General features: G+C 41.1%; 1 protein-coding gene and 1 long non-coding RNA gene across 2 annotated transcripts in view; one reads left to right on the forward strand and one right to left on the reverse strand.

Annotated features, from left to right (window-relative positions):
• The first annotated feature begins 574 nt into the window (after positions 1-574).
• The window catches only part of IL23R (interleukin 23 receptor), a 39,798-nt gene continuing 18,770 nt past the window's right edge, over positions 575-21,602 (forward strand). The window contains exons 1-9 of the mRNA XM_020795246.3: positions 575-5,346; positions 6,062-6,185; positions 9,108-9,271; positions 10,580-10,725; positions 12,237-12,396; positions 15,465-15,547; positions 17,664-17,880; positions 18,866-19,045; positions 20,635-20,718. Of these exons, the coding sequence (XP_020650905.3) occupies positions 5,067-5,346; positions 6,062-6,185; positions 9,108-9,271; positions 10,580-10,725; positions 12,237-12,396; positions 15,465-15,547; positions 17,664-17,880; positions 18,866-19,045; positions 20,635-20,718 (1,438 nt within the window). The 5' untranslated portion in view covers positions 575-5,066. The remainder of the gene's footprint in view (positions 5,347-6,061; positions 6,186-9,107; positions 9,272-10,579; positions 10,726-12,236; positions 12,397-15,464; positions 15,548-17,663; positions 17,881-18,865; positions 19,046-20,634; positions 20,719-21,602) is intronic.
• LOC144589083 (uncharacterized) lies at positions 11,527-15,405 on the reverse strand. Its single transcript, XR_013544983.1, has 2 exons — positions 12,339-15,405; positions 11,527-11,857 (listed from the first exon to the last, which is right to left on the reverse strand). It is a non-coding gene; the product is annotated as an uncharacterized LOC144589083 (long non-coding RNA).

The following is a 21,602-nucleotide window of genomic DNA, read 5'->3' on the forward strand; positions in this document are numbered from 1 at the left end:
ACTCTCTTCTTAAATCTTTTTAGAAATATGTGACTGCCCTTTAAAAATGTTTTACTGAGCAGACATCTGTCTTCAGGCTCCTTCTACACCATGCCTCTCCCCAACAGGTGCAAAATAAATAAATAAATATAATATAATATAAATATGAAATTTGCGGTCAGGGTGGTCAATGTCTGGCTATTCGTCAGCAGCTGGTTCCCAAGCAGGTAGAGAGCTCTTAGTTGTTTAATTTGAAAACACATTGCACTTACTTCTCTTTTGAATGGATTTTTATATAGATTTTTATATAGATTATATAGATTACAGTATTCCAGATCATGCATGTTAAAGAAAGAGCAAAACTTCATTCTACAACTCTTAATAACGCAGTGAAGTTCAGGACAGAAGTGGGACACCTGGCCTAATGGAGACTAAGGTTAAAAGAACTAAAAATCCATTCAGAAGAGAAGTAAGTGCAATGTGTTTTCAAATTGGACAACTAAGAGCTCTCTACCTGCTTGGGAACCAGCTGCTGACGAATAGCCAGACATTGACCACCCTGACCGCAAATTTTAGGAGTTGTAACCCAAAAAAGATCTGCTTTGGAAACAGATTTATTATAAGATTAAATACTTGGTGGGATTGCATTTAATAAAGCGGGTCTCACTGCTTTAGAGACAGTGCTTGTTTTTGCTGGCTGCATGCTGCAGATTTCTGTTCCTCGTATCCCTGTCATTGCTTATTGGAGACACCTTGTTAACATTGTCACCGTGTGAGAAATTAGTGCAGTAGTTTCTAAAGATCTCTAAAATGTCAATCTCTTTGGGGTAGGGGTGGATGCATTAATCATCCTCTAGTGCCCTTCCAGGTACTACTAAAAACCCTGGAAAGGGTCACCGTACAGCAGATGTGACTTGATAGCACACAATTATTATTTATCATTCAGTGCACTTGCATACAGAAACCATGCACATGAACATTAAAACATCATGCATTGTACCGCTTAGACCTTGGGGAAAGTTGGCTGGGTGGTGGTTGCTGAGATTTGTAGTCCCCAAAAGTAATTTTTCTAGGCTCTGCATTTTAGAGCATGAAAATGCTATTAGGATATACTTTGAAACTTAATGACAATCCAATAACTAAATGATAAGAAATATTTTTAGCCTTTTGTTTCTGTCCATGGAGTTTTCTTGGCAAATATAGTGGAGTGGCTTGCCATTTCCTCCTCCAGGTGGATCGCGTTTAGTCAGAACTCTTCACTATGACCTGTCCATCTTGGGTGTCCCTGCACTGCATAGTTCATAGCTTCTCTGAATTACTTTCGCCCCTTCGCCACAACAAGGCAGCAATCCGTGAAGGGGGCTTGGCTAACAACAAGGCCAGAGGAGGTGATGGCATTCCAGTGGAACTATTTAGAATCTTAAAAGATGATGCTGTTAAGGTGTTATACTCAATATGCCAGCAAGTTTGGAAAACTCAGCAGTAGCCCGACGATTGGAAAAGATCAGTCTACATCCCAATCCAAAAGAAGGACAGTGCCAAAGAATGCTCCAAATACCGTACAATTGCACTCATTTTACATGCCAGCAAGGTTATGACAAAATCCTACAAGGTAGGCTTCAGCAGTATGTAGACCAAGAACTCCCAGAAGTACAAGCTGGATTTTGAAGGGGCAAAGGAACTAGAGACCAAATTGCTAACATGCGCTAGATTATGGAGAAAGCCAGAGAGCTTGGAAAAACAGCTACTTCTGCTTCAATGAGTATGCAAAAGCCTTTGACTTTGTGGACCACAGCAAACTACAGCAAGTTCTTAAAGAAATGAGAGTGCCTGACCACCTTATCTATCTCCTGAGAAATCTATATTTTGAACAGGAAGCAACAGTTAGAACTGGATATGGAACAACTGATTGGTTCAAAATTGGTAAAGGAGTACGACAAGGCTGCATATTGTCTCCCTGCTTATTTAACTTATATGCAGAATACATCAGGCGAAAGGCTGGACTGAAGGAATCCCAAGCCAGAATCAAGATTGCCGGAAGAAATATCAACAACCTCCGATATGCAGATGATACCACTCTGATGGCAGAAAGTGAGGAGGAATTAAAGAACCTCGTAATGAGGGTGAAAGAGGAGAGCGCCAAAACTGATCTGAAGCTCAACATTAAAAAAACCCCAAAAAAACAAAACTAAGATCATGGCCACTGGCCCCGTCACCTCCTGGCAAATAGAAGAGGAAGATATGGAGGTAGTGACAGATTTGACTTTCTTGGGCTCCACGATCACTGCAGATGGTGAAAGCAGCCATGAAATTAAAAGGCGCCTGCTTCTTGGGAGGAAAGTGAGTACTTTTAAAAAGCAGAGACCTCACCTTGCCAACAAAAGTCCGCATAGTCAAAGCTATGGTTTTTCCAGTAGCAATGTATGGAAGTGGGAGCTGGACCATAAAGAAGGCTGACTGCCAAAAAATTAATTATTTTGAATTGTGGTGCTGGAGAAGACTTTTGAGAGTCCCCTGGACTGCAAGGAGATCAAACCTATCAATTCTGAAGGAAATCAACCCTGAGTGCTCACTGGAAGGACAGATCCTGAAGCTGAGGCTCCATTATTTTGGCCATTTGATTAGAAGAGAAGACTCCCTGGAAAAGACCCTGATGCTGGGAAAGTGTGAAGGCAAGAGGAGAAGGGGATGACAGAGGACGAGATGGTTGGACTGTGTCACCAAAGCTACCAACATGAATTTGGCCCAACTCCAGGAGGCAGTGGAAGACAGGAGGGCCTGGCGTGCTCTGGTCCATGGGGTCACAAAGAGTAGGACACAACTTAATGACTAAACAACAACAAAGTATTTTACCGGATCCATCTTCAATCAAAAGAAGAAATACTACACTGCTTTTTCAATGGCAGAAGGTAGTGCATCTAGTACTGATAATTTTATACACTCAGTTCTGTGTCACTAATATGGAGGTATAGAACTACTATAGAGATAAGACAGATAAGATAAAGTTATTTCAAAAATGAAGCTCATCACTTCTAATTGATTAGATTATCAGAAGGAAACAGGGCAAGTTGGCATACTATGGGCCCATTTGGACGTTCTCCGTGCAAAAACAAAAAAACAACAAAAAACAACCAAAAAAAAACATGGAACACTCTGGATAAAGAAAAGTATTCTCCTACAGATCATCATTCCAGATGGGACTGCGAGCAGCAGGCAAAGGAATCCACTCAGTACTTGTTGGAGCACCTCCCTTAGGTCAAAACAGATGCCGGCTTTGCACACCACCATCCATACCAATCCAGACAGGGAAGGATGGGCAAAAAGATGTGCTAAATATTTGGTCATTGGTCATCTCATACCATTTTCCCCCCTTAACTCTTTATTAAAGGAAACTTTTACTATTATGTTCTTTGCTTTTAGGCCATGTGTTTTTGCTGCTGCCCAGCACCTTGTGAATGATGGTGATCACATCTAAAGTTCTGGTGGCCTTATACATGCTCTTCTGGAAGATCTACCATGTCCTTCTTTCTCATCGTTGTTCAAACACAGGGCCAGTTAAGTATTAAGTTTGATGGAAACCTGGGATACACTGTATTACAAAGTTTAATAGCAACTGGTGGTGTTTCTTATAATTAAGTTATATATTACGAAAAAAGGTTGATTCACTTGAGACTTTTGAATAACTATCCATAGGGATGGGATCTGTGGCAAAATGGAAGAAGGACCAAGACATGTAAAAATCAAGGCAGGTATCAGACTGAGTAACTGCAGTGAAATGTCCAGCAGTGGAAAAAGTGACGTTGAGATGGTCCTAATGTCCAGCTCATCAGCACACATTTACTCCTGGCATTCCAGGAGTAAATTCCTGAGCTCCAACACTGCCTTATAGACCAGAGTTCATCACTTAACCTAAATGATGGACTTCAGTTTGGTTTGTGGTGAAAGTAACAGATGATGGTCAGTTCCACAGAATAGCAGATACAGCATAATGAGCAAGCCACATCTTGTTAGGTTGAAAGGGCTGTAGGGATCGGTTGTGGGTGGACCCAGTACTTATTAGAAAGCTTCAGATGCAGATCAGTATTTCAGATCACACCATTCAATAACTGGATTACTACTTGGGTCTCCAATTTCTTGTTGAAAATAAAACGCAAGAGAACAGCCAGAGAGAGTGAACTGCAACTCACACCATCACAGCAAAATCAATTCTTTTAGTGAATATAAAGGAGTGGATGGTGGTGGTGGATTTGAATCTAGGAGTCTTAGGTCAACACTCCAAAAATACCTATATTCCTCTCTGAGTAAATTAAAGCCCCCAGTTACAGTCCTTCATAGAAGTGATTAGCATAATGACTAATGCCACCTCAACACTTATTATGCTCACATTTAACTTGTAATTTTCTCCCATATTGTACTTGAATCATACAGAAATATGTCTCATTTAGGCAAGGGTTATAGTTGCCTATTCTATCATTCTAAAACTACTTCTAGGTGGAAATTGCTAGTCATTATCAGGTCAGAAATACCGACTGCTTTCCTAGGCTATGTTGAAACTTGGGATTAGGCAAGAATTATTTAAGTGATACTGATCTGATCGCAAAATCAAATGTAGCCCAGTGACTAGCAATTGCCATTTAGGATTAGGTTCAAACCAGGCAAGGTGCCCAGCTAGCATTCTGGCTAACTAGTTGCCTGTTTTAATTCCTGAAGTTGATTTTCTAGGGCATCTTGCCTGGTTTGAACCTAACTGGACCTGCAAATTAAGCCTTTGGCTTATACAGGATTCTGGACCTCATTTCGAGAGACTGAACACAAAACAAAGCTTGCTCATTATCCAGTGTATGGAGGTGACTGAAAGCATATGCTACGAGAACCACATGTCCTTCTGCACTTGAGAAAACCACACTTCTAATAATGTGCTAATTGTTTTGTCCGGTTTGAACTTTAGCTTATTCATCTTTATTTCTAACATATGGGCACGATAGTTATGATTTTTGTTGTTTTTATTTCCCCACTTTATTTTACTGGTCTTTGACCATAATAAAGTATTCATTCATTTGTTTCCCCCCTTTATTACAGGTTCTATAATGTGTTATGGGCATGTCTGGACAGAACCGGCTTCACTCATTCCATTGGGCCAGAATATTTCTATAAACTGCCATTCTGATAAGAAATTCTGTCGGAACGCCAAACTATATTTAGTCCTAAATGACAATCGTGTTCAGGACAAATTGTTGAAAGTCATAAACAAAACAACAATCCAGCTTCAGCTTTTTGATTATAAAACTCCGTTTTCGACGGTGCTGTGTAATGTTGAATGTTCTCAAGAAGATAAGATTGTTTGTGGAACACAATTTTGCATGGGCTGTAAGTAATTTATGATTATACAATGTGGAGTTTTCTTCTAGTTCCACATCATTTGAATTCATTTTGGATGGTCACTAATTTATAGAGGAGGGCTTTAATCTAATTCCTAATCCCAGCTAGAAAAGACCCATTCAGTCAAGTTAATAAAGGATCACACATTGGTTGCAGAATCCCCTGCCTGCAGTCATTACAAACGAAGGGCAGCTCATCCTGAATTCCATAATAATTATCATCATGTGACTTATGGTGACCCTTTTTCAAGGGTTTCCAGGTACAAAATAATCAGAAATGGTTTACCATTCCCTTCTTCTGGAGGCATCTTGGGACTGCGCAGCTTGCCCAAGGCCACACAGGCTGACTCTACTCACAGGAGGCACAGTGGGGACTTGAACAACCAACCACTAGCTCCATAGCAAGATACCTAGACCACTGAACTATCCAACCAGTCCTAGATCGTGATGCTTTAATGATTCCTTTCTGTTTCAGTGGAACTTTGTTCCGAGTAACTGCACCCTAGGTCACTTGTTGATATTCCCTTCCTCATATTTTCTTAAGCTGAAGGGCATTGCTGTGTTTAAAAACTGTCTGAAAAATACTAATTTAGAATGGCAAGAACAGAGGCCATGACAGAGCATTTGGTTGCCGGATAAGCCACCCAACAATCACCTCCATGTGTTCACAGTTAACATATTCTTGTGATCTCTTTCGTTTTCAGCTCCACCTGACCGGCCAGCCAATGTAACCTGTGTCATACATGAGCATTTGGATAATATGACATGTACTTGGTATCCGGGCAAGGACACATATTTAAACACTAACTACAAATTGTATTTGAAGAGGTAAGAAATTTGCTTTAAGCATTTCTCTTAAATCAAAAGCATACTGCATGACAAGATCTTGCTACTATGGAGAGTGGTTTAGTCATCAAGCTAATGAAGACGCAGGTTTCAATGTTGTTGTTGGTGGTTTTTTTTAAATCATGGATTCTGGTACAGTGTAGATTTTTGGAATGGGGGACCAATTCTGTCTCCCTTCTTCTTTCCCCTTCCCTCCCATACATTCCCCTTTGATCCCAAGTAAGCTCAGGGGAGTAAGAAGAAACATCCTCATCTGCTCCTAGAAACTGGCACAGCAGGAACAGCAGAAGATTGAGAAACAAAAAAGCCAGGAGATTGGCTATGGACTCTCATGCCTTCCACTGAGCCAATAGCTTCCTGGCTTTTTTGTTATCATACATTCCATTTGATAAAGAGACAGTGTGGCTCCTTGAACTCAACCTGTCCTTTCCTCCATTTGTGAGTGTGCAGCTGGAAACATAACTTCTTTGAATTACAAATCAGGGAAGGTTTCTTGAATTAACTGAATCAGTGCTTATCTGACACAGAGCTGTATCTGGTATTTAAAAATATATTTGGAACCAAGTCAACAGAAGAAGAGGGAATCTTCCACATTCCTGAGCCCTTAGCTGCTTTCACTTGCTTTTCTCTCTCTCTCTCTTGCTCAGGGAAGCTGTTCAGGACTTATCACAGCACTTGCCTGGCACAGCACTTCATCTGATACAGTACTGTCAGTAGAAGAGAAGGAGGTGCCCCCTTTCCCACTCTCTGCAGAAGAGAGTGGGCAACTGGAAATCCTGGAAGAAAGAAGTGCTATAGATGATCACATATGTCAGAAACTGAAATGAAACAATGCACTCTCAAATGATCCCAAAAGTGGGGGAGGGGGGTTTGAGAGGAAAAAGAATCAACAGTAGCTGTGCCACTGAACCAAAATAGTCCAGATGGGTTTGGAAAAGGGCTGGGTAGGTTCGTGATTCCCTACATGTCATGGAGTTGCCCCAAAATAAATTGTACTTAACTGTCCCAACACTGTCCCAAAATAAATTGAGCTTAACTGTCTTTCCACTATACCAGTTGAGGAATGTAGTGTCCCTCTGCTCAAAACTGTAGCCTCCAGACCTTAGTTTTCATTTTTTTAAAAAAGAAAATCCAGTGACTTTGTTGGGACCGTGTGATATGCATTTGTCTGTAACTTTGTCTGCCCCTAAAACTAGGTTAGTTGCAAACTCAACCAAGGAATAAGATATGACGAAGCTATAACTGTTCTTGTGGTTTGAGGGTGAGTACTAAACTTGAGGTTAGAGGCAGCAGCCGCAAACCAAGCATACTCGTGTATGCGGCATCCTAGTTCTGATTACAGGAAGAAGATGGTGTCCTACTTACCTTTTCTGAACAATGCACCCTGTTTTCATTCTAGAGCAAGGCAGCAACAAAGAAGGGCCTTCCTCCCTGAGTAAACACTTCAGGATGATCAAACTGAAGCACCCCAGGATTTTGCATGGGACATGTGCAGCATCTGTCATTTTCCAGGCTATGTAAACAAAGTGCAACACACTACAAGCATCCTGTTTACACATGGGGGCATGCAAAGGCTCTGTCTTTATCCCAGAGATCTCCAGCTTGCAGTTACACTAACTGGGCATCGCCTGTTGCAAACAATGGACCCTTACACTTGCACAGGGGGTTAGTGGATTTCCCTTGGTGGAAGCAGCATTAGGAAAGGAACCACACATGTGGAACAGACAGTTCCATGCCCAGTTTACTTCCAAGAGGGCACTGGCCATTATGCTGTGGCCACAATATTGGTTTGGGATGTAAGATGCCTTTGTGGCTTCTTCTCCAAGGCCAGGCCCTACTATTGGACAAGGTGAGGTATCTGCTTCTGATGGCATACTTTAAGTGTTCTTGACTTGGGTAACGGAGTTCCATTTGCTATTTTTGCATCAGGCAGCAGCACAAAGTCATGCCACCCTAAGCCGGTCTACCTTCTTTTGTCACAGTCATCAGTACTTGGCCCCTCCTTTTTAGGGACCAACCTGCATGGGCAAGAGAAATTGAGTTTGCTTTGCCCTTATCTTGCAAGCTGTAAGAGAACAAGGAAACAAGTATTTAAAAAAAAAAAAACAACCAAGAATCATCTTGCCCCTTGAGTAGAGCCAATGATATGAGCAGTCCATAGAATACAATGCTTTCAGAAAATCCCAGTTTCCAGAAAGGCTTGTATACCAGTGTCAGAAGCTCTTTTTCAAGAGATAGAAGTCCCACCCTCCCCACTACTGTGATTTGATGTCTCTTCCACTTGTTGTAAGTAGTAGCCTGGCCAATGAAGCTTGGGTGGGTAAAGTCCCACAGTGGTGCCATCGTATCATACATTTTCAGAATCCTATGCTTGTAAACTATACAGATATTTTAATTTCTGGTCTAACATTTGCTGCAACAGAGACCCAAAGAACTGAAGACTAGTCCTTAGCACTTAAAAATAGCTGGGATTTGTGCTGCTTAAGCAGTAATACCTGAAGGGCAAACTATACTGTGTTGGATTCAACATGAGGCATCCATGGGAGGCGCTGCTCTGCACCACAGAAGACAAAAACAGTGTTCATGGATACGTGTACTTCATTAGACACAGAAGTCATTCACAGGACCAGCCCTGCCATGAGATACAGTGAAGTAGCTGCCTCAGGCAGCAGTTGTCTGAGAAAGTAGACTTTTCAACAAAAGCTCACATTAAAATATAGCAGTTAGTCTTTAAGGTGCCACAATGTTTTTGTCTTCTTTTTTTTCATTTTGTTTTTGCCTGCTATACTAGCACAGACTAACACAGCTACCCCAGTTCAATAAATTGTCAAAATGTTCTTTAGAAATGTGTTTTGTTGGTTAACAAAAAGAGAAGATACAGTTTGATTCTTTTAATGTTCACAGCTTACAGACAGACGAAAAAAATATGTTTTCTGCAAACAATGTCTCAGCTATCATCCCTCTGAGTCAACTACAGAAAAACCAAAGATTTTCTGTTTTGGTCTGTGCGGAAAATGAACTGGGCACAGTCTATTCGGATGAACTACACATTGACCTCAACAATATAGGTAAGATTGAGAAATCGAGATTTATCTTTTTAATGGCTGGTTTTAGTTTCTGCATATTACAAGAAAAGTAATAGGAATGAATTCTTGATGGGTGTAAGGGGTTGAATTTTCTGAAAACATCATGATAGGAGTTCTACAAGTGTTCTCATCACCTAGTGGGTATTTCTGTTTAAGAATTCTCAGTCAGCTACTGATGTTCAGTCCTCATTGGTCTGTTCTGGAGAGTTTCATTTCTTTTATATTTCTAATAACATTAGATTTCTGTGAGTACATTTATACTTCTTCATTTTCCATTGACCCAGTTCTGGCTATAGTCCTATTCCTGCTCAATACATGACCACTGATTTAAAGTGTCTTAGAAACACAAATATGGCCCTGGATTCAAGGCTGAAGTAAGACATGCTTAAACCTCCTGCCTGATATATACAACTTTGGTGACTCTGGGAGACAATTGTTAAATAATGCAAGATGTGTGTGACCTTTTCAAAAGACAAATAATCACCCCAGGGGGATTTCAGGAGCATGATGGATGGTTTGTCTACATTAGAAGGTGCCCAAGCAGCCATCATCTACAGGGCCAGCCCTCCTATTAGACAGATTGAAATAGCTTACTCAGACAGCAGGTTTTAGGTGGTAGGAAATTATCAGCTTACCATAACTCCCTTTTCATTTGACAGGATTATGGCTGAGGGCAGGGAGGATCTCTGTGTTAATGATTTCTGCTTCAGGTGCTAAAATGATGAAACACTGACTTGGTAGAGTGGAGCTAATTGTGGTAGCTCGAGGCAGTAAAATGCTATATTGTTACAGAAGGAACCACCCAGCCCAGCTCCACTGATGAAACTGCTTTTTGACAGTACACCATTTGATCCTGGCTAATGCAGTCAATTCCGTAGCATTGACAATAATGGGAGGAGGATGGAAGTGCAAGCAGCGCTTGGAAGAGTTAGCTTTCTGGACTATAGCCCTGGGCATTTGAGAAGCCTCAAGGCAGACTAAATCTGGAACCACAATGAAACACTTTTAGATTGGAGTGACCTCTGTGCCTTTCTAATCCAGCCTGGAAGCTGTGCCCTCAGGCAGCCAATCCCTCATCTGATTGATTGCTGGGTGAGGAGATCACACAGGGGCTGAACACTCCCTTAAGACCAACATGGTTGTGTGCTCTGCCCCATTTCCTAGGCTTTGCTTTGAAACTGGATTGCCAGGAGAGTTGGGAAGAGCCTGGCTTCTAAAAGAGCAAACTGTTAAAGTCAAAATACTAGCTGTTCTATCTGCATATACTGAACATTTTTGTATCTCTTTTAGTGATCCCAGCTACCCCTCTTGTGATCCAGAATACAACTGTATACTCTCCGGTATTTAAGACAATAATAGAGTGGCAAAAGCAAACTGCACTCAATGAGACTTATTGTGAAGAGAGATACAAGGAGACAAAAAGCAAAACATGGCAGGTGAGGCAACCTGTTCATCCGTGTTTGGTGTGCACCTGTAGAAATAGACTAATCGCTAGTTTTGGTTGAGGTCACACCTTCCAAGCTATTTATTAGTACAGAACCTTCCATGCATGAAGATATGCAGCAGTAGGATGGGAGTATCTATTTAGTACAAATTTTACTATACTTCCATTAATTTGGTGCAATGTTTTCTACTCATATGGGACTTGGGCTACATACGCCCAGTTAACTATGTTTTCTGTGTCTCACTGATTCTGAGTGCAAGCAAATCAATAGCTATGATTTTTTATAGCCAAAACAAAAGTCATTTAGAAACGTAATTAAGAGGCCTCCACTAAGCTGGATAGCTTAGTGGTTTAGGTCTCTGGCTGCAGAGCCAGAGGTTGGGAGTTCAATTCCCCACTTTGCCTCCTTACAGGGGCTGGACTCAATGATCCATAGGGTCCCTTCCAGCTCTGCAGTTCTAAGTTCTACGTACCACACTTTACAACAGCTTTTGTATATGACTGTAGTAGTCATTTTCAGTCAGACTCAACACTTAGAAATATATTTCCACTTGCATCAGTTGCAGCACAGGTGGGCAGAAAGTAGTTCAAGATCTGCCGGCCAGTCTCCAGGTGATTTGCAATAGATCCATAAGATACCAGTCTAAAAATAAGTTCGAGAAATGATGAAGACAGTGTGGGTAACCAAAAGAAGACTTTCATGTGAACAGCCTGTTAAAATGACTCAGTTCTCATAGAGAAAACAAAATTGTAGGATCAGAATTTTCTCGGAGGACAGTCCTGTTCTGTAACGCCAGTTGCATGTATTTTGTACCTGGCTCTGGCTGATGAATATGTAGGTTCTAGTGACAACAAGGACAAGAACAACAGTGTAGATCCAGCTAGTCTGATGAGATTCAAAAAATGAATCTCATTCATTTTTTTGAAGGTGATCTAAAAATAGCCCTCTTGCTTAACCTGTAGGTTTACTGTGGGGAGAAGATCTAACCTTCCATTTCCTGAAGGATTCCGTTTCTCACCTTTCAACTTAGCAGGGTGAACAGGGCAGGACTTTGAAGGAAATTCCCAGCAACTGAAGTAAAGAGAAAACCACTCTCTCCAGGGTAGTAGGGTTGGTTGATCACCTGTGGAAGTAATGGGTATTGTCATCCAAGGGGAGAATAGTGTGAGGCTGTTCAATGCTGAATCTGACACCACTATCTAGTAGTACCATTGTTTCTGCCTGTTACTGTTTTGAGGCCATCTACTCTGAAGGCAGGTAATTGTTCTCTCTGTCTGTATGAATTACCCAATTATGTTTGCAGGAGAAAAAAGCAGCACAAACTGAATCGAAGGATAAAAAACAGCAATAAGGAAATCATACAGAGATGCAGAAACAGCTGTCTCTATGGATAGCTGGGAGGGCTCATAGAAAACATTATTTTAAGTATATTTCTACACTTATTTCGTGAGCTAGGCCAGGGATAGAGGAGGTAATTGGCTTCTGCTGCTTTTCTCTTTTAGGTCAGAGAATGGAATGCTGGTTCAAAAACAGAGCATCACACAGAGTACAACTTGGAGGCAAACACAATGTATGAATTTCAAGTGAGATGCAAATTAACTCACAGCAAAAGTTTCTGGAGCAATTGGACTGAATCTGTGGTGTATGTGACCCCTGAGGCAGGTAAGTTTCATGTCTCCCTCTTTCTTGATGCTTGACTCCTCTTCCAAGCAGACAGCTCCTCCTAGAACTATCAGTGAAAAGACACTGTGTAACTTTCCTGTCTTCTGCTTGCTTTAACAGTAATTTCTGTGGAAAGAAAGAAGACTGTGGCTGGAATCCAGTTGAATAAATACACTAGCATTAAGTCAATCGGTGTAAATTTCAGCAGTGTGTTTCTGCCAGTTAAGAAGTCAGCATGGCATCTGTTCTCACATGACTAGCATGCAACACCAAATGCTTACACTAACGTCTTAACTAGCATCAATCCTCTGCTGGGACGTATTCTAATAGACTTACAATGGTGTGCATAAGTGTAAGATTCTAGTCATTGAAGGGTTATGCATAGAAGACCTTAAAGCCAACTGCTAATCTCAACTAGAGTGGAGCCACTGAGTCAGTGGGATTTTTATATATGCTGAATTATCAGGATTATATTTAGGGGATCTATTCTAGTTTGAACCAGCAATTGGATTTAGATCAGTTGATCAGGACTTTCATAAAGGGCAGAGCTCGGAAAAAATTATGGTACTCCCCACCCAACCCCCCAAATCTCCCAACATGAATGGTCAATAGCCATGATTCCTGGCTGTTTCCAGGAACTGTAATTTCACCATCACCACCACACGCCACCCACCCACCCACCTTTTTCTAGCTCATTTCTAACTATGCACTGTGCAATTCACTGGGTGATTCTAGGAATCATAGTAAAAGATAACAACTTTTTCTAAGCAATGCTATGTTTAAGGCAGAATGATAAAAAAAAGCATCACCTGGGAGTACCCCAAGAATGGAAGCATTGCTTCAAATTATTCACGCCACGGTAAACCCATCAGGCCGTTTCCTAGTCCTTTTCAGCACAAAGTTCCATGCTTAAATTTAGCTTCTGTACAAAGGAAGCTGTACCTTTGTCAGCTTACAAACTAAGATACTTGATTATATCTTCAGCCATGGCCTTATTTCCTGTGTTGTCTTCAACTAGTTGTATAAAATGTGCTGCTTATATAATTACGTGAACATTGTGCTTGTCTGCCACACTGGGGTATTACAAGTTTCAAATGTCTGTGGAAAATCCCCAGGCAAAAGATGGTATATATGCAAAGCAGGCGCTCTCACTTTCACTTTTAGTGTGACCTGGAAATTCATTCATAAATTTTGAGTCAAGATGACTGGGCTTTCTCCATACTCCCCACCCAATCATGTTTTCAGCTTTACATTCAAATTGGTGTCTCAATTTCAGTACAATCCTAACATGTCTTCTCAGAAATCAGCCCCACCAGTTGCATGCAGCTTACTTAGAACTGGGTGGGGGAAAAAAATTATTTGGGGGAATTATAGCTCTCTGAACCTCCCAGCTATCATGGCTACTGGTGATTTGTGTTGTGGGGTGTGTGTTCTGGGAGCTGTATTTATTTTAAGGGGGGGAAATGCAAGCTCTGCCTACTCCTAAGTAAGTGGATGTGGGACTGAACCTTGGGCAGCATACAGCCACAGCATCTGGCAAAATCCAATTCAATCCACAGACATTATATTAGTTTTAGTGTTTCCATTTTGGACCAACCATGTTTGTAACTAACCTAGTCATGTTATGCATGATGCACTTTTTCTTTCTACAACCCCTTGTCCCTAGAGGTACTGTGAAGGTGGATAGGCAATCAATTTTACAAATATATTTGACATAACAAACTTAAGATAGCATAGAAGAAAACAAGTGAGGTGATCAAAGCTAGGTCAGTTCCAAGCAGACTCCCATGGAAAGACTGGAAGGATCTGTAGAATGGAGTAGCACCAGGCTTAGCTTGGAAGTAACCACTGCCACCCATCTGAGAAGGGGAAAGGCCACCAAAACCAAGAAAGGTCAGCAAGGTGAGGAGGAACCCTGATCAGCTCATACTTCACCTGATTTAATGTCAAACCTAGAAGCCAAAGTCAACTATGATGGGAGTTTGGGCTTTGATTTAGTGTTTGTTTGCTCGTTTGTAAGTCCGGTAATGCCTCCAGATGCCACTTGAAGAGCTTTAAAAGATGTCCAACAGGTCTGGGATAAAAGGGAAGCTGACACACCTTGCCATTGAAAGGAAACAGATTATCCATCAAATATTCAGCTTTCTGCGTCATGTATCAGTAACGCAGGTTGCAATAGTCACACCCTGAAAATCTTTGTCACAATTCTATTCTATAGTATATATTAGGACAACACTTTCATTAGGTCAACTTAAAAAGTACCAAAAAATGTGGAGACTTTTGAGATCTCAGCTCCTTCATTCAAGCAAGACATCACAAAAACAGATGTGGAAGAAAGAGGAGGGAGAAGGCTGACATGAAGCCTGCATGATCAGACAAGACATTCAGCTTGCATTTAGAAGCAGATAACATGTTTTCCAGCAGCAAGGTTTCCTCACAGCTGCAAGCCAGAGCATTCAGATTTGCCAGTTAAGTCCATTTTGCCTTCCCAATGATCAAGTAGGGCTATTTCTATCTTATTCTGTTTCTTTTTATTCTAATATAAATTCCTGATGTTTTTTAAAGCTGTCTCCAATCTTAGGTGAAGCATACAGCTTCCCAGATGAAAAAAAAAAGTAATCAAGATGTTCAATGTTCTGAGAAAAGTTATGCATTTATCGGCTGGCACCACCTGGTGGCAAGAAGAGGAAATGAGGGCAATACAAATACATCCTCAGGCAAATATCCACCCCAGGTGGCATCAGAAATGTTTTTAGCATAAACATTCCATCTAGTTAAATATAATGGCACTGCCCTTGAAAGAAAGTTATGATCTTTTATCCAGAAAGAAAGAAAGAAAGAAAGAAAGAAAGAAAGAAAGAAAGAAAGAAAGAAAGAAAGAAAGAAAGAAAGAAAGAAAGAAAGAAAGAAAGAAAGAAAGAAAGAAAGAAAGAAGGGTGCTTGGGATTCTGCAATAAATGTTCTTATTGTTCTTTTCTAACACAAAGTAACAGAACAAGCCATGTTATTTATCATGATACTCATTTTAAAATTCCATTTTCAGTTGTTTGTTTTGTTTTTTATGACAGCACCCGCCTCAGCACTTGATGTATGGAGATATTTAGGCCCATCTCATCAAAATGGTAGCCAAGAGGTGACTATCTTGATTAAGGTGAGTTCTTATTTTCATCAGTTTAAAGTTGTGAACTGCCCCGAGTGTATTCGCGAAGGCTTTCACGGCCGGGATCTAATGGCTGTTGTGAGTTTTTTGGGATCTTTGTCCGTGTTCTGAAGGTTGTTCTTCCTAATGTTTCACCAGTCTCTGTGGCTGGCATCTTAAGAGGACAGCACTCTGTGCTCTGGTGCAGTTTGTTTGGGAGTTGAGTATTTATGGCTGTAAGATAAGCTTTTGTCCTTTTCAGGAGAATGGGTGATTATGGTGATCAGTGTGTTTTTGTTGTGGGTGTATTGTTGTGATAAGGAGGAGACATTATCTGTCACTGTGACTGATGGATGTCATTAGCTGGTCTTTTGTGTGTAGTGATCACTGGTCTTTGTGGCTGGATAGAGTTCACTGACCTTTTGCACGCTGTATTTTTCAGTGCTAGGAGCCAAGTTTTGTTGAGTTTCAAACTTTCTTCCTCTTCGTTGAAGTTCTGCTGATGTTTGTGGATTTCAGTGGCTTCCCTGTGCAGTCTAATGTAATGATTGCTGGTGTTGTCCAGTATTTCAGTATTTTGAAATAGAATTTCATATCCAGCTTGTTTTAGGGCATATTCAGCTACTGCCGATTTTTCTGGTTGTTTTAGTCTGCAGTGTCTCTCATGTTCTTTGATTCTGGTGTGGATGCTTTGTTTTGGGGTTCCAATATATACCTGGCCACAACTGCAAGGTATCCAGTATACTCCTGCAGTGGTGAGGGGGTCCCTTCTGTCCTTTGCTGACTGTAACATTTGTTGTATTTTTGTGGTGGGCTTGAATACTGTTTGTAGGTTGTGTTTTTTCAAAAGTTTCCCCATGCAGTCCATGACCCCTTTGACGTATGGCAGAAATACTTTATTTGTGGGTGGCTGTTTTTCTTCTTCAGTTTGGTGTTGTTTTCTTGGTTTGATGGCTCTTGTGGTTTCATTTTTGAAGTAGCCATTTGCCTGTAGGGCCCAATTCAGATGGTTGAGTTCAGTGCTGAGGAACTGAGCTTCACAGTTCTGATTTGCACGGTCTACCAGTGTTTTGATTATGCCTCTTTTTTGCTGTGGGTGGTGGTTGGAGTTTTTGTGTAGGTACCGGTCTGTGTGGGTGGGTTTTCTGTAGACCCTGTGTCCCAGTCAGAGGTCAGTTTTGCGTATGACCATGACATCTAAGAACGGGAGTTGGCCCTCCATTTCTTTTTCCATGGTGAATTGTATATTTGGGTGGATGCTGTTGAGATGGTTTAGAAATTCTTCCAATTTTTCTTCACCATGACTCCAAATTGCAAAGGTGTCATCCAGATATTAGAACCAGACTGTGGGTGTGAAGGGTGCCGAAGCCAGGACCAGTTTTTCGAAATGCTCCATGTAGAAGTTTGCTATAACAGGGCTGAGGGGGCTCCCCATGGCCACTCCATCTGTCTGTTCATAGAATTCATTATCCCACTGAAAATAGCTGGTCGTTAGGCAGTGTTGGAAAAGGGCCTTGATGTCTTCTGGAAAGATCTTCTGGATGAGTGTCAGGGTGTCCTTTATCAGCACCTTAGTGAACAAGGATACTATGTCAAAGCTGATCAGTCTGTCCCCAGGGTTGAGTTTTAGGGTGCTGATCTTGCTTATGAAATGTCCTGAGATAATGTCCTGAGATATTTAGAGATATTAGCTTATTGCACATAGGAAACAGTAGAGGGAGGAAGGAAGGAAGGAAGGAAGGAAGGAAGGAAGGAAGGAAGGAAGGAAGGAAGGAAGGAAAACTCAATTGCAGAGGGGCAGAAGCTGAAGTGGTGAAATGGCAGATATGAAATAATTACGTCTTCCTCACCACACTTGAGTCTTGTCAACTCCTACTTGAACCATCTAGAGATGGTATTGGATTAGAGTCACATAGCAGCAACTGTTATTTAATGGCTGAAAGAGCAGTGAAGATGTTAGGATAAAGCACCAGTGTCTGTAACTAGTGATTTAGTGGGTACAGGAAAAGGAATATACAGTAATAGATAAACAGAGATAAACCCAAGTATTTCAGAAAGTTTATGAAAAGAATGAAAAAAAGTAATGTGTTTCTTTCTCTAAAACTGTTTATTTTTCTTGTCTCTCTAGCCATTCCTTCCAAAACAGAGCAGAGGAAGGATTCTGGGTTACAGAGTGTACTGTGAAAAACAAGGGGAAATTGTGGATTTATGCCAAACAACAGAAATAAAATGCAAAGTTTTGGTGCCCCCAGAGGTGACCAGTATCTATGTGACAGCACACAATTCAAAAGGAAGTTCAATCCCTGCAAATATTACAGTGAAGCAACAGCTCCTTAATTACCACGGTATGTTATAAGTGGCACAGAACAAAACTTTCAGAAATAGATAACACACAGTGTTTTATCGTCTTAGAGAAGAAACTATTTTTATGTGACAGGAACTGTTTGTCCACTCAGCCACCAACTTCATTTGCCTTATCTTACTTCTGGCTTAAACTGGCTGGAGATGCAAGTTATTAAAAAAATATATCCAGAAACATTTTTCTGCTACCCCACAGTCCTGTTTATATGAAAGATAGGCCAAACTCAATGTGGGTTCAACTCTCAGCTCAGCTGGTGACATTTGAACCCGGCAAGGTTTCCTGAGAGACAATTTGACACACACACCCCAATTCTCCAACATGAATCTATTTACATCTTCACTGATTTCAAGAGCATTTCTTGTCTAGAAGCTCATCCACACTTTCCATTTCCTCTTGTTAAGTAGGTAGTTCCATCGCCCATCAGTTGGGATTAGTTTAATAGATCTACGTGATGTTACTGGAGACCCAAATTGATCCATTCCACATCCTTTCTACATCAGGATTAATTGCCATCGCTTAGGAACTTGCTTTTTTTCTTCATCCTGTTTCAATCCAGAGGTGTCAGCCCCATCGCTTTCAATGTTTCAAACAAATCCAATTCCTGGTGCCAGCTGTGATGCCTTACTTATTCCTCCCCCTGTGGGATACATGAAATGAGGAGAGGGTGGAGAATGGGAGGGCAGGAGAGGGAAGGGATGGAAGAAGGAAGAGAAGGGACATCTTCTGGTGCAGAAATTCAGATCAGAAGAATTGCATGCAAAGAAAAATTAAAACAGGTATGGGATTCCAGATCTCTGAGGGGAGAGGATCACTCTTCCAACTCAACTCAATCCAAGTCACACACCTCACGTAGCTGAGCCTAATTTGTCATGGCATGTGTATGAAAATTCAAAATATTTGACTCTGTGTTAACAGAAGTGAAATTCAAGATAGCTGAGTCATCATCCATGCTGGTTTTTGCCCTGCAGATTTTCCACCTCCTACAAATTTGCAAATAATCCATGAGGAACAAAAAGGAGTTTCTGTGAAATGGGTACCTCCCAAATCCACTGGAAAAGCACTCTTGTGGTACATAGTGGAATGGACTTCTCATCATGGCATTGGGTGGGAAAAGGTGCCCAAACAGAGCACAAGCATTTTTATTGGAAGTAAGTACAGTATTCCCCCAGACACACATTTTCATAATTCGTAGAGTTGGAGAAGTACACAGTTCGACAAGGACAATGGTGAAAGAGATGAATGTATGTATATATGCAGAGGGATCTTTAATGCTTGAAAGTTCAGTAATTCAGAGCAAGAGATTTTGAACCCCAGAAGGGCAAATGTCTCCTACAAGGGTGTTTATTGAGGACAATCTGCTTTGGCTGGAAGGTAGGTAGCCAATTTAATACACTAGAGTTTCTGTTTTCCCTAAGACTCCAAGCTAATTTATATTAAAAAGATGCTGACAGTTTTACTTCCAACTCTTTCCATAACCACTCTGCAATGTTTACTTCAATAAATTATTACTACTTAATTAATTTTTTATTCTGTCCATTTTAACACAATTGAATTAATTGATAATTATTTATTTAATCCACTAAATATACAGATGTAAACATGCTTGAGAATAAGCAAAATAGACAATATACTGCCAGTCTGAGCTTTGACCTGACCTGTAAAAAGAGTCCAGGGTCTCTGCACATACTATTTGATCATCGAATGAGCAGCTTTTGTTTAGCAGTTTCTTGTTCGCAGCTGAGAACATCACAGGAAATGTCCTATGGCATTTCCTCCAGCCAGCTGGGATCTCAAATACTTCTGCAGAGAGGAGAAATAGACAAACATGCAGAAGCTCGGAAAACTATGCTGCTGCCAGACCCTTTCTGCTGTAGGCCTTCCTCTCAATTAAGAGAGCCTCTTTTGGGTAACAGAATGATTAAAAAAACCAGTAGGCATAATAACATAATGTGATCATGTTCACATTATGTGCTGTATCACTTTTCAGTTTATGGTTATGTTCTGTACTTTTTTATTGGCTGATACAATGAGCAGTGAATTTAAAAATAAAATGAGCAGATGTCAAAAACAGCTTCAGCAAACAGAGCGTTGGTGAGAAAAATCATGAAAGAAATCAATATAGAACCCTTGGGCTGTTTTGAAGAAAAGAGAATATAGTGATAAATAAGCACGTTTTCAAATGAAACAATATGTTTCTTCAGGAGATATGAGGAATATTTTTAACAATAGTGTTGCTATGTATTCTCGAAGGCTTTCATGGCCGGGATCTAATGGTTGTTGTGGGCTTTTTGGGTTCTTTGGCCGTGTTCTGAAGGTTGTTCCTTCCTAACGTTTTGCCAGTCTCTGTGGCCGGCATCTTCAGAGGACAGTGCTACTCCTGTCCTCTGAGGATGCCGGCCACAGAGACTGGCAAATTGTTAGGAAGAACAACCTTCAGAACACGGCCAAAGAACCCGAAAAACCCACAACAACCAATAGTGTTGCTGTTCGTGATTATTTCATAGGTTTTACCTATGATCCTTTTTTTCTTTCTTTCTTTATTTATTATTATTTATTGGACTTATATACCGCCCCATAGCGCTACAAGCACTCTCCGGGCGGTTTACAATTTTAAATTATACAGGCTACACATTGCCCCCCCAGCAAGCTGGGTACTAATTGTACATAAGGACCTCCTGCCACTCAAATTGCCAAGCATAAAGCATCACACTCTAAATAAGATGTCATCCTTTTACAGAACACATTAGCATGAAAAGGAACGGCAACATTTCAGTGTATGCTGTGTATCAAGATGGGACCAGCAAGGCCTCCTCTATTCCACGTGAGTAGAATTGGATCAGCCATTCTAACAGGTTGACTTGTTGTTTAGTCGTTAAGTTGTGTCCGACTCTTCATGACCCCATGGACCAGAGCACACCAGGCCCTCCTGTCTTCCACTACCTCCCGGAGTTGGGTCAAATTCATGTTGGTAGCTTCAATGACACTGTCCAACCATCTCATCCTGTGTCGTCCCCTTCTCCTCTTGCCTTCACACTTTGCCAGAATCAGGGTCTTTTCCAGGGAGCCTTCTCTTCTCATGAGATGGCCAAAGTATTGGACCCTCAGCTTCAGGATCTGTCCTTCCAGTGAGCACTCAGGGTTGATTTCCTTCAGAACGGATAGGTTTGTTCTCCTTGCAGTCCAGGGGACTCTCACGAGTATCCTCCAGCACCACAATTCAAAAGCATCAATTCTTCGGCAGTCAGCCTTCTTTATGGTCCAGCTCTCACTTTCATACATCACTACTGGAAAAACCATAGCTTTGATTATGCAGATCTTTGTCGGCAAGGTGATGTCTTTGCTTTTTAAGATGCTGTCTAGGTTTGTCATTGCTTTCCTTCCAAGAAGCAGGCGTCTTTTAATTTCGGAGCTGCTGTCACTATTTGCAGTGGTCACGAAGGCAAAGAAAGTAAAAATCTGTCACTGCCTCCACATCTTCCCCTTCTATTTGCCAGGTGGTGATGGGACTAGTGGCTATGATCTTAGTTGACTATGTTACCTTATATATTTTTGAACATGTTCAAACATCCTCCATTGTCTAAAAACAGACAAAAAACCAGGGGTGTGAGCCATGCTATGTGAATGCTGTTTTTGTAGTCCCTGGCACAGTCCTCGTCCCAAGAAAAATGAGGGGATAGTACATTGGGAAGCCTTCGGAAGATGTAA

Source organism: Pogona vitticeps, chromosome 4 (assembly GCF_051106095.1).
Source record: "Pogona vitticeps strain Pit_001003342236 chromosome 4, PviZW2.1, whole genome shotgun sequence".
Lineage (NCBI taxonomy): Eukaryota > Metazoa > Chordata > Lepidosauria > Squamata > Agamidae > Pogona > Pogona vitticeps.